At 52.6% G+C, this 12,159-nt stretch overlaps 1 protein-coding gene across 5 annotated transcripts in view; it reads right to left on the bottom strand.

Moving 5' to 3' along the window:
• The window catches only part of PPFIA4 (PTPRF interacting protein alpha 4), a 173,351-nt gene that overhangs the window by 31,893 nt on the left and 129,299 nt on the right, over nt 1-12,159 (bottom strand). For 3 of the 5 annotated variants that reach the window (XM_038380190.1, XM_038380192.1, XM_043500428.1), the window contains exons 17-22: nt 11,522-11,557; nt 4,910-5,043; nt 3,824-3,990; nt 2,747-2,840; nt 2,002-2,083; nt 566-766 (exon numbers count right to left, since the gene is read on the bottom strand). In XM_038380190.1, coding sequence (XP_038236118.1) covers nt 566-766; nt 2,002-2,083; nt 2,747-2,840; nt 3,824-3,990; nt 4,910-5,043; nt 11,522-11,557 — 714 coding nt within the window. The remainder of the gene's footprint in view (nt 1-565; nt 767-2,001; nt 2,084-2,746; nt 2,841-3,823; nt 3,991-4,909; nt 5,044-11,521; nt 11,558-12,159) is intronic. The other 2 variants (XM_043500429.1, XM_043500427.1) reach the window with 1 other exon arrangement.

Genomic DNA, 12,159 nt, shown 5'->3' with positions numbered 1-12,159 from the left:
CAGATCCAGTGAGAAGATGACATTCACTAGGAAAGTGGTGAAGCACTGGAATGTGTTACCTAGGGAGGTGGTGGAATCTCCTTCCTTTGAGGTTTTTAAGGTCAAGCTTGACAAAGCCCTGGCTGGGATGATTTATTTGGGGATTGGTTCTGCTTTGAGCAGGGGGTTGGACTAGATGACCTGCTGAGGTCCCTTCCAACCCTGATGTTCTATGATTCTATGATTAGCGCAAACCACTTCATCTTTAACTGGGAGGAAGCAGTCTGATATAGCTCCCACTCCCATCGTCAGGCTGTTTCAAGCTGAAGCAATGGTCTTGTGAATTCCTGCTCACCTGCAAGTGAGCAAGAAAAATGAAACTCTGCTCCCTTCACAGCCGGCTCCACTGGATAATCTCTGGTATCAAGTATGAAAGAAAAACTGCTTTTTCCTTTGGAAAAGCTGGCAGGGTACATTGTCCTCCATATCGTCTTTCTCTGACAGGGGGATGGATGACACCCCACAAACAGGTTCAGGGTCTCCGCCACATTATATACAAGGATCTCTGCGGCTGTGAAGCACTTACCGTCCTCGAGGTGGGCGGAGCCGAAGGACTTGTTAGCGATACCATTTCCTGAATGGCCAGGCGCAATTTCAGCCGGTGAAGCGGGTTGCTGATGCCGATCTCTCTCTGGATCTCTGTATCGGACAAGGCAGACATGATGGCACCGCTCTTCACGTTGGCTCTGCAGGCTGCCACATACCAGGCGGGCATGCCCACCCACAGCTGGCAACACAGAGGAAAGCAAAGGGTTTCATGTGCCCATCTCCACCTAGACACACACGTGCTAACAAGGGACACAACCGCCATTCCCGACACTGAGGGTTCAGGAAAAAACAACCGTAGGGTTTGTCCTTTTTGAATCATTTTGTTAAAGCTATGTCCACATATCCCCAGACAATTCCCATTGCAATAGCAGGCTAGGGAGCCTGGCTCCATCAGCATAGAGCTGGAGTCGTTCTATGCTCCTGATACTCTAGGACAGTGGTTCTCAACCAGGGGTACGCATACCCCTGGGGGGTACACAGAAGTCTTCCGGGGGTACATCAACTCATCTAGAGATTTGCCCAGTTTTTACAACAGGCAACAGAAACAGCACTAGCGATGTCAATACAAACTAAAATTTCATACAGAGAATGACTTATTTATAGTGGTCCATATACTATACACTGAAATGTAAGTACAATATTTATTTTCCAATTGCTTTATTTTATAATCCTATGATAAAAATGAGAAAGTCAGCCATGTTTCAGTACTGTAGTGCCCAGGGGCCTGTACCCATGTGCCCCCCATCCCCAGCTGCGATCCCTAGACCAGTGGCTCTCAACCTTTCCAGAATACTGTCCCCCTTTCAGTAGTTTGATTTGTCTTGCGTACCCCTAAGTTTCACCTCGCTTTAAAAAGTAGTGTGCTGTGACACTTTTGTATTTTTATGTCCGATTTATGTACCACAGAAGAGGGGAGAGAAACAGCACAAACACAAGGTCTATCATGAGTCGCACAATGGATATGTTTCTGTCTCAAGCTGAGCGAATAAATGATTTTCCAGTTTGGTGGATGAACCAAAAAAAAAAAAATCTGTTTCAGGTTGAAATGAAAAACAAAAAAACAAATAAAAAATTAAAGTTGGGTCAAACAAAACATTTTGTTCAACCTGAAATGAATTTGGGGTGTTTTTTTGGTTTTGTTTTCAGGGTTGGGTTTGGTTTTTTACCCCTTTTTATGTTCATTTTCACAAATCTAGCTAAACAAAATGAAGCTGTTCAATTATACAATGTCAAAATGAAAGGTTACAGCTTCTTCCTCCTGCCAAAACTATTCACTGAATTCAACCCAAATCCGCAAATCATTTCGGTTGACCAAAAACTGCACTTTTCAGCAAATAAACTATAGTTCTAAAATTTTTCGCCCAGCTCTATTTGCGTCAGCGTCAACCTCTCCACTAAAATGCCCAGCCTCACCTCCAACCAAGAGACCACTGTCGGTCCATCCCACTGAGCAAAGGGCATGCCTTTCCTTCGAGCATCTTCCAAAAGCTCGTGTCTGGAAGGAAACGGTGAGGGAAGATTTAGTCACAGAGGGCCAGGTTCTCCACAAACACACACTGCCTCTACCAAGTGCTGCAGGCTCACTACCTCCCACACCTTCAGTCAATGTGGTGGGAGCTAAGAAGAGGATGCTGAAGACAGTTATCTGCAAGACACAGGTACATATGGACAAACCCAGCAGGAGTACAATGGGCACAGAAGCAATTGCTACAGGCAGTAGGACACTGTACTTAGCGACACAATAACAGAGGTACGGCTGACTCAGGAAAGGGAGCAGTGACCAGATGTCTCAGCTCAGCAGAACCTGGGTGGAGAGATTTCATAGTAGCAGCCGTGTTAGTCTGTATTCGCAAAAAGAAAAGGAGTACTTGTGGCACCTTAGAGACTAACAAATTTATTAGAGCATAAGCTTTCGTGAGCTACAGCTCACTTCATTGGATGCATTCGAAATGCATCCGATGAAATGAGCTGTAGCTCACGAAAGCTTATGCTCTAATAAATTTGTTAGTCTCTAAGGTGCCACAAGTACTCCTTTTCTTTTTGGGTGGAGAGAGAGACACTCAGGATTCAGCATTCCCAGATAGGCCTACCCTTGCTGCCATCTTGCAGGCCTCCTCCTCCCTGCCTCACATAGGAGCAGAGAAACAGGTATGCTTACTTCTTTCTCAGCCGCCGGTCCCTCTCTGCTTGGGCTCCCAGCTTGCCAAGTCCCAGCGAATCTTGTATGCTGAGCTCAGGATCGGACATCAGAACTAGGAAAGGAGCCAAATGGTTCTGAAGATTAGACTAGCCATCATCTAGTCCCCAGCTCCTGCCCCCAAGCAGTCACAGCCACCTGCCTAGTGCTGTACCACGTGGGCACGCATGGCTGCAGCACAGGGTGAACCACTGCAGAGAGGGCAACACGCCCCGCCCCGACCCATTTACAGTACAACAGATGCTACCACCCCACGGTCGCTGGACCCTTTGGTGAGGCCAATCAAGGGGGTTTTTTTCCATCCAGTTCTTCTAGATGTCCCATTCCCTTTGATGTCAAGAGCTTTATAATTAAAATAATACCGTACTTAGCACTTTCGACATGCTCTGCATTTCAGAGGGCTTTGCAGAATGTATCTAACCTGGCAGCAGGGTACGATTTCAGAAAGCAAATTTGAGGGAATTAAGGCATCAAATGAGTGAGAAGCAATAGGAGACAGCGTTAAGCTCTGACCTACACCCAATCGTTGGGCCCCGTCAATTCGACCGGTATGGTTATAGCCGGACAACTCCACTCGTGTGGCTGCAGTTATCCTAGTATGAATGTGCATATGGCTATGTCTACACTCTAGCATGGAAAGGGGAATAAGCTCTGCACCTTTATATCAGTATAACTGTACCCACACTAGGGGTTATACCGGTCCTGCTAGAACGCTAAAAAAATCACCCACCCTAACAGACGTCGCTGCACCTGCGTAGAGGCCAAGCCGAAGTCAGCAGCTGCAGCGTGGCTGTGCATGCCCAGAGACTGTAAGGACACAGTCCTTCAGAGCAGGGCTAACCGTTTAACAGAGACCTAATCCTACCCAGAATAAGGCTTGGTTCCCCCCCTGCACCTGCCGCGCAGACAGCAGCCCCCCCACCATCTCTCATGCTGAATCCCAAGCAAGAGAGACAGCCACTCAGAAGGTGCTTCCCAGGGCCTGTCACCCCACATCACACCCTGCCCTTCTTTACAGGGGAAGGAAGAGACTCAGACCGTGCCCAGTGGCTCCGTCTCGGCTCAGCTGAATCAGGCGGCCTTTCTCTTTCTTGCCAAACAAGCGCCCAATGGAAGATTTGATTCCTTTTCTCTTGGAGCCTTTGTGCAGGGAGTCCTGGCTGCTGGTACTGCTGCTCAGGTTGCTTGTCTGCTCCTCCAAAGAGCTAAGAAAGGGGGAGGGGGGAAGAGAGAACAGGCAAAACCTTCAGATTGTTCTTTATTTGGAGCAGCACCAAATAGCAGCACCCGGAGCAATGAGCAGGGAAACCCAGATGCCTCCCAGAGCCTGCTACTCCCCCGAGGGAGCAGTAAACCTTCTTTGTGTTTACACACCATGCACTCCAGGCCGCACACACAGGAGCTGAGCAGTAGCCAGCCTCTGGCACTGCCGAGCAGTGGGGGAGAAGAGATGCTGGCCAAGGACGCATACAGCAAACTGCCTGGGTCCCACGGATATGCACCGGGGGAAGACAAAGAGCCTTTGGTTCCAGAGGGGGTAGGTCCCTCACACCTAGCCATCCCTTGGCCACCTTTACCATCCGCCCTGGCTAGAAGAGCGCATATCCTCGCTGTTCACCTCCGTTCCGGGCTAACGCAATGGAGGCAGTGAACCGAGCCTCATCTGACACGGCTTCTCCGGCGATCTGGGCTCGGCCGGAGGGATACAAGTTGGGAGCCATCGTCCGTCTTCTCATTCCCAACCACCCTTGCCTCAGAACGTGAGGCCCGGCGAACCCCGGGTTCCAAGCGGAGTGGATGAGGTGAAGTCGCTGCACCCTACTACCTGGGAGTTACCATAGGGTACACACCACTCCCAGCATCTCTAGGCTGGGAGGGAGAGCCCTGAGTCACCAGTATGGGCCCCGTTGTCTAGCCCAGAAGCCCAAAGGCCACCAGCCACAGCCTTAGTCCTGTCAGATCCCTGCTCACCTATGACATCAGGTCTGGTGTTTAAAGCATCTGGTGCCTTTATTCTTTCCATCCCCATGGCTTGTAGGAGGGTTTCCCTGCTCCACCACACACCATGAGAGGTGGCACTGGCAGAATGCATCCGCTTGCCAGGCCCCCTCCTGCCCCCCGTACCTTTTGCCATCCTCCTGACTGAGGGCAGGATGCCCCAGCTTCTCCAGCCGCAGTGTCCTGGGTGAGGAAGGAGGGGAAGTCTCACATTTTATGGTGGTTTTATCTTCTCGGTTCTCATCCCGAGCGGCTGGCGACTAAACAAACAATGGAGCAGTGAGGTTAAACAGCAAAGATCCCTGCCCCCAGAGCTAACCCGCCTCTAACAGACACGCCCAGCCCCAGCTCCAGGAGCAGCTAGCCAGCCAGTGCCTTTAAAAGTGAAGTGAGAACAGGGCCTCAGTGGTTTTTATGTGCCATGGCAGCCTCTTCTCACTGCATGCCCTGAACCAGAGCTCAGGTGAGGGCCTGTTCCCAGACCAGCAGGGGCGACGTGCCCATAAAGGGCAGAGAGAGCACCTGATAAGAGCGGGGCGTGGCAGAGAAAGGAGGTGCCCTTTGGGTCCCACAATGCTGTGCGGGAATGAGCAGTCTCCCTAAATTCCAAAGGAAACATGCCCATGTCCTAGCCTTGGATTCAGCCTGCACCCAGCCCCCGTAGGCTAAAAGAGCAGATGTCCGCTGCAGGGAGCTACAAGCGGTGGGCACCAGTTAGGTGAGTCAGCCCGACATCTTTGCAGCTCCCCACTGGGCCCAGGCAATAACCTCGCACTGGCCTGGACGTCCTCCCACCCCATGGCACGACGGCACAAATCCACAAAGGTGTTTGGGCTCCTAACTTCCACTGAAATCAATGGAAATTCGGAGCCCGAGTCCCTTTGTGGATCTGGGCCAAACTGCCCCGGTTTTGGTTGGGTGCCTGTCCTCCATGGTGAGGTCGGGGTGTTGCAGGGAAAGGGAGGTCGTTCCCTCCTTGACTAATGCAGCAATGGCTTTTCTGGCTGGCCGATCTGTATGCAGGCCCCTGGCCCCACATGCTCCGGGGCTAGAGGGACTGCACAAGTGGGCACCAAATGGGAAAGAAGCTACACATGGGAGCAGAGAGTGTGGACAAGTGACACAGTTGGTGCCAGGATCTGGGTTGGGGCCATGGTTGAGGCAGAGCTGCAACATCTTCAGCTGGCACTTTTGAAATCCTCCTGTGGCTGCTTCTTAGGAGGCATTAGCAAGGACTCCACCCTACTTGAACGGAGCTCTTGGTGCAAGTCTAGAGGAAAACACAGCGTCCTGAGTCTGCCCCTGTATCCATACCAAGTGGAATGGTCTCCCCTCGGCACAGATCCCTGCTGGCATTGAGCCTGACACTGGGGCACCTGAAGTACCACAGCAGAGATGGCAAACATGCTTCCCTGCACAATACAAAAGACTTGGCTCTGGAGCAGGGAGATGGCCATGGATGCTGGCAGACTTCATAGAATCATAGAATATCAGGGTTGGAAGGAACCTCAGGAGGTCATATAGTCCAATCCCCTGCTCAAAGCAGGACCAACCCCAACTAAATCATCCCAGTCAGGGCTTTGGCAAGCCTGACCTTAAAAACTTCTAAGGAAGGAGATTCCACCACCTCCCTAGGTAACACATTCCAGTGTTTCACCACCCTCCTAGTGAAAAAGTTTTTCCTAATATCCAAAATAGACCCCCCCACACTGCAACTTGAGACCATTGCACCTTGTTCTGTCATCTGCCACCACTGAGAACAGTCTAGATCCATCCTCTTTGGAACCCCCTTTCAGGTAGTTGAAAGTAGCTATCAAATCCCCCCTCATTCTTCTCTTCTGCAGATTAAACAATCCCAGTTCCCTCAGCCTCTCCTCATAAGTCATGTGTTCCAGTCCCCTAATCATTTTTGTTGCCTTCCGCTGGATGCTTTCCAATTTTTCCACATCCTTCTTGTAGTGTGGGGCCCAAAACTGGACACAGTACTCCAGATGAGGCCTCACCAATGTCGAATAGAGGGGAACAATCACATCCCTCGATCTGCTGGCAATGCCCCTACGTATACAGCCATTGGCTGTATAATGCCATTGGCCTTCTTGGCAACAAGGGCACACTGTTGACTCATATCCAGCTTCTCATCGACTGTAACTCCTAGGTACTTTTCTGCAGAACTGCTGCCTAGCCATTCGGTCCCTAGTCTGTAGCGGTGCATGGGATTCTTCTATCCTAAGTGCAGGACTCTGCACTTGTCCTTGTTGAACCTCATCAGATTTCTTTTGGCCCAATCCTCTAATTTGTCGAGGGCCCTCTGTATTCTATCCCTACCCTCCAGCGTATCTACCTCTCCTCCCAGTTTAGTGTCATCTGCAAACTTGCTGAGGGTGCAATCCACGCCATCCTCCAGATCATTAATGAAGATACTGAACAAAACTGGCCCCAGGACCGACCCTTGGAGCACTCCACTTGATACCGGCTGCCAACTAGACATGGAGCCATTGATCACTATCCGTTGAGCCCGATGATCTAACCAGCTTTCTATCCGAGTTATAGTCCATTCATCCAGCCCATACTTCTTTAACTTGCTGGCAAGAATACTGTGGGAGACCGTGTCAAAAGCTTTGCTAAAGTCAAGGAATAACACATCCACTGCTTTCCCCTCATCCACAGAGCCAGTTATCTTGTCATAGAAGGCAATTAGATCAGTCAGGCATGACTTGCCCTTGGTGAATCCATGCTGACTGTTCCTGATCACTTTCCTCTCCTCTAAGTGCTTCAGTATTGATTCCTTGAGGACCTGCTCCATGATTTTTCCAAGGACTGAGGTGATGCTGACTGGCCTGTAGTTCCCTGGATCCTCCTCCTTTCCTTTTTTAAAGATGGGCACTACATTAGCCTTTTTCCAGTCATCCGGAACCTCCCCCAATCACCAGGAATTTTCAAAGATAATGGCCAATAGCTCTGCAGTCAGATCTGCCAACTCCTTTAGCACTCTTGGATGCAGCACATCCAGTCCCATGGATTTGTGCTCGTCCAGCTTTTCTAAATAGTCCCGAACCACTTCTTTCTCCACTGAGGGCTGGTCACCTCCTCCCCATGCTGTGCTGCCCAGTGCAGCAGTCTGGGAGCCGACCTTGTTTGTGAAAACAGAGGCAAAAAAAGCATTGAGTACATTCGCTTTTTCCACATCCTCTGTCACTAGGTTGCCTCCCTCATTCAGTAAGGGGCCCACACTTTTCTTGACTTTCTTCTTGTTGCTAACATATCTGAAGAAACTCTTCTTGTTATTCTTAACATCTCTTGCTAGCTGCAACTCCAGGTGTGATTTGGCCTTCCCGATTTCACTCCTGTATGCCTGAGCAATATTTTTATACTCTTCCCTCATCATTTGTCCAATCTTCCACTTCTTGTAAGCTTCTTTTTCATGTTTAAGATCAGCAAGGATTTCACTTTTAAGCCAAGCTGGTCACCTGCCTTATTTACTATTCTTTCTACACATCGTTGGTACACTTGTGGCAAAGTCCAGGGCAGGCCGCACAATTGAACACAGAGGCACAGGAGGTTGCAGCCTGTGGGCCGATGCATGCAGGTGTGACGGGCATGCGTGCAGCCAGCACGCTGCCTGCACAACCAGCAGCAGGACGGGATGCGCCGGCAGGCATGACAGCTGCACCAATGAATGCAAGAGCGACAGCAGGACCATCGATGCCAGGGTTGGGGGAGAGCTCCTGTGTCCTCTGCCCATTCCCTGCCCCAGTGCAGGACCGTTCTCTCACACTGAAGGGCTTTTTCCTGTCTCTTCACCGATGACACTAGTCCGGGGGGCTTGACTTCCCTCAGCAAGACGATGAACTGTCCAGGTGCCCTGGTTGCGAGACGTGTCTGTCAGAGCTACAGGCTGCTCCCTTGGAATCTCTGTATCTAATGGTGCTTCCTCTCTTGTGCGATAGCCTCTGGCAACGGAGACCCTGGTATCATCCCCTCATGGTTCCCGTTGTCCGCACGCTCGGCTAGTCTCTCTCCACAGGTCAGGCCCTCAGGCTCTTCTCGCTGTTGCTGCCTTTCCTCGGATTCTCTCCAAACACAAATTGAGATTTTTCTGGAAGTTATTCTAGAGTCTGTGCACGGGGCAGGATGTCAGAGCATCCCTAGAAGGAGAGCCTCAGTAGTTGAATCACACAATCGTAGGTCTGGAAGGGACCGCGAGAGGTCATCTAGTCCTGTCTTCTGCACTCATGGCAGACTAGTCTTATCTAGACCATCCCTGAAGGGTTTGTCTAACCTGCTCTTAATAAAAACAGGAAGAAGGCAGGCGGTGCATAGTTCCCAGAGGAAGGCTGGTCTGGTGGGCAAGGCGTTAGTCCAGCACCTGGGAGACCTGGGTTCAAATCCCTGCTCTGCCACAGACCCTCTCTGTGACTTTGGGCTAGTCACTCAGATTGTCTCCCCATCTGTGACTGCAGGATCCCACTGTCCCAGAATGGCAATAGACACAGGGTCTGGATGTGGAGTGAGTAAGCCCAGAACAGTGACCAGCCTCCACCCAGAGCCAGGGGGCTTCGCAACATGTGGGGGGTCCAGCAGTTATGCCCATGCACAACACCTGGCCGTCCCTCCAGAGAGCAGGACTGGGGCTAGCCTGTGACAGAGGGCAAATATGGGCTAGCAAATGGAACAGGCAAGCCAGTGTGATTCTGCACTGCACCTAGACAAGGGCAGAATAGCCCCTCTCTGTCCAGGAGCCTAACCTCTGCCTTGCTGCCTACCCTGAACAGGAGTGTGCTACTGTTTATATCAGCACCTCCAGGCCTCACCTCTGCCATCCGTGCTCCTGACTTGTACGTGGGCCCTCTACACTGTTTCTTGGGGCAGGAGACCTTGTCTCTAGGGGTATGTCTATACTGCAATCACGGGGTGTCACTGCAGCTCACCTGGGCAAGCTTTGATGGAGCCAGCTCTGGTACGGGAGCAACACCATGGGCTAGCCCTGTGAGTAATTACCCAGGGTTGCAGGCAGGCATGTGCACACCAGCTGCAAGGCAGAGATACCCTGGGCCTGTCCGTCAAATGCCTGGGAAACTGTTGTTCAAATACCCGGGCAGGGAAGTAATAAGGGCTAATGCACTAGCCAGGCTGCGCTCACGCTGCAGCTGGCTCCTTGACTCGTGACCTTCCTCGCTGTGCTCTGAACGTCACCGGTGTTGCTCTGGCCCGTTGCTTATTATCTCTTCCTTCTTCTCACCATGTCCGTTTTAACTTTTGGGCCCGACCACCTCTCACCCGCCATCACTCAGGGTTTTCCCTTCAAAACCCATCCCTGGCTCGAGCTGGTTCCATCCACGCACTCGGAGGTCGCCTGAGCTGTCAGCACCTAGACGGAGATAAAGTGCCCTTCTCCTCCACACTGCCCTCTGGGGAACCCCGCTCGCCAGCTGCTGCAGCAGGAACGGCTCGCGGGACGAAGCCCACAGGCAAAGCCAACCAGGAAGGGTCTGAGAGACAGGCAGGCACCCCCATCCGTGTCCGAGGGAGGGGAGCTTGAACATAGCACCAGGCTGGGCTGTACAGGACGTTTTCTCCACAGCAACAAAGATCTGTTAGCGGATCAACCACACTGCTGTGCTCTGTCCATCAGGCCCTACCCTATGGAAGAGCTGGGAATAGAGGCTGATTTCTACGCTGCCGTCCTTGAGCTGGCCTAAAACAACACCACCCAGCCACAGTCCCACAGATGCCAGCGGGCTCCCAAGGCCACTCCCCGCCACCGAACACCCCCACGGGCTGCGTCCATCGACAGGCGCTGCTCATTATCCCAGTCCTGACTGTCACTGACCTGTCGAGCAGCATTCAAAGCACGCAGAGACCCCCCGGGCCCAGACGTCTGCCCGGAGAGTCCTGCGGCTAGGACTGGGGGTGGCTGCAAGCGAGCCCAGGGAGACAGCCAGCTCCTCGGTGTAGCATAGGAGCTGTGCACATGCGATGAAGATTGGCGTACACACATATCCGAGGGCATGAACTGCCCGGGACAGCAATCCAGAACCCGTTCCCCAGGGATTTCTCCCGGGTAAGTGGTACTGCACAGTGCCTCTCTTCACGCAGAGGGGATGGCAGGGGCCCTGTCCGTGTACGTGTTATGTGACACAGCTCTTGGCTTGCATCCCAGGCAGCACCTGGCCCCCGTTTCTCCCCACAAACCTGGGCTGCCCGCAGGACACTCATTTCTGTGCTGCAGTGATGTGTGGAGTGAAAGGGGCAGCGCTGGACAGTGGTGATCGGAGCTGCAGGTGAGTCATTCTGCTGTCTCCTGCGGATGTGTCTGAGAATGGCTGAGTGTCACTCATGTGTCCCACGGACAGACCCTGGGCCCAGCCTGACACGGGATTTGGCCTTTCCGTTAGGAGCTCCATGCTGGAAAACGTGGAGAGGCAGAGTGGGTTCAGACCACTTTCAGTACACCCCTCTCTCTGTCTGTGTACAGATATTGCAGCAGCACCCAGAGATCCCAGGCAGGATCAGAGCCTACTGTTCCAGGTGCTGTTCAAACATATGGACATCCCAGGGCACAGCCCCAGCCCCATATTGCTCACAATCCTTCCCCCGACCAGCTTTCATTCCTCAGGATACAAACACCCATGAGCAGCTCCCGCGTGCGGTTCAACAAGTCTACAGGCACCGCAGCGGGGCCTGGGACAGGAGCAAGAGAGAGAGTCCAAGAGCCAGAGGAATTAGAGAGCGACTCACAAGCAGCTTCCTCCGGTGCTTCCGTAAGTCACTGGGCTGGTTGCAAGAGGCAAACAGAAAGAGACACAGAAAGGGAGGCAGTTAGCTGAGAATTCCCCTGTGGGCAGAGCAAAGCGACAGAGGTGCTGACTGCAAAACGCCCACCCCAGACAGCCCACAAAGCCAGGTGCGGGCTACGCACGGCTTTCCCTAGGGCTGGGCACATCAACGCAGGGAATCGGCAACACACACGCGGGGCTTTCAACACCCCCCCCCGCACCCACACAACTGGCTACCCTCCCATACACCCCCACAGTTCACACCGCCCTCATACACCCACCCCCTGCTCAGTTCTACACACAACTCCATCCTCACACCCAACCCACCTACACCCCCCTTCAGGTACCTGTCCACCTGCCCAGCCAACACTACATATCCATCTACACCCTCACACACATCCCTGCCTGGGTACACCCCCCCCGCCATGTACACTCCCACACTTGGTACACCCACCTTTCCATCCAGCCCCCGACCCGCCCCACCTTCATTCACACATCACTCTTATGCCCTCATAACCGCCCCTGCATTCGTCCCCCCATCAGCCCCCGCCTCCCCCAGGCCTCCAGGCTGCCTCGTGCCCCCTTTCCACTGGGAACAGC

The sequence above is a fragment of the Dermochelys coriacea genome, chromosome 21, assembly GCF_009764565.3.
Source record: "Dermochelys coriacea isolate rDerCor1 chromosome 21, rDerCor1.pri.v4, whole genome shotgun sequence".
NCBI classification, from domain to species: domain Eukaryota; kingdom Metazoa; phylum Chordata; order Testudines; family Dermochelyidae; genus Dermochelys; species Dermochelys coriacea.
Note: the sequence above shows the minus strand (reverse complement) of the source record. Positions and strands in the feature narration are given on the sequence as shown.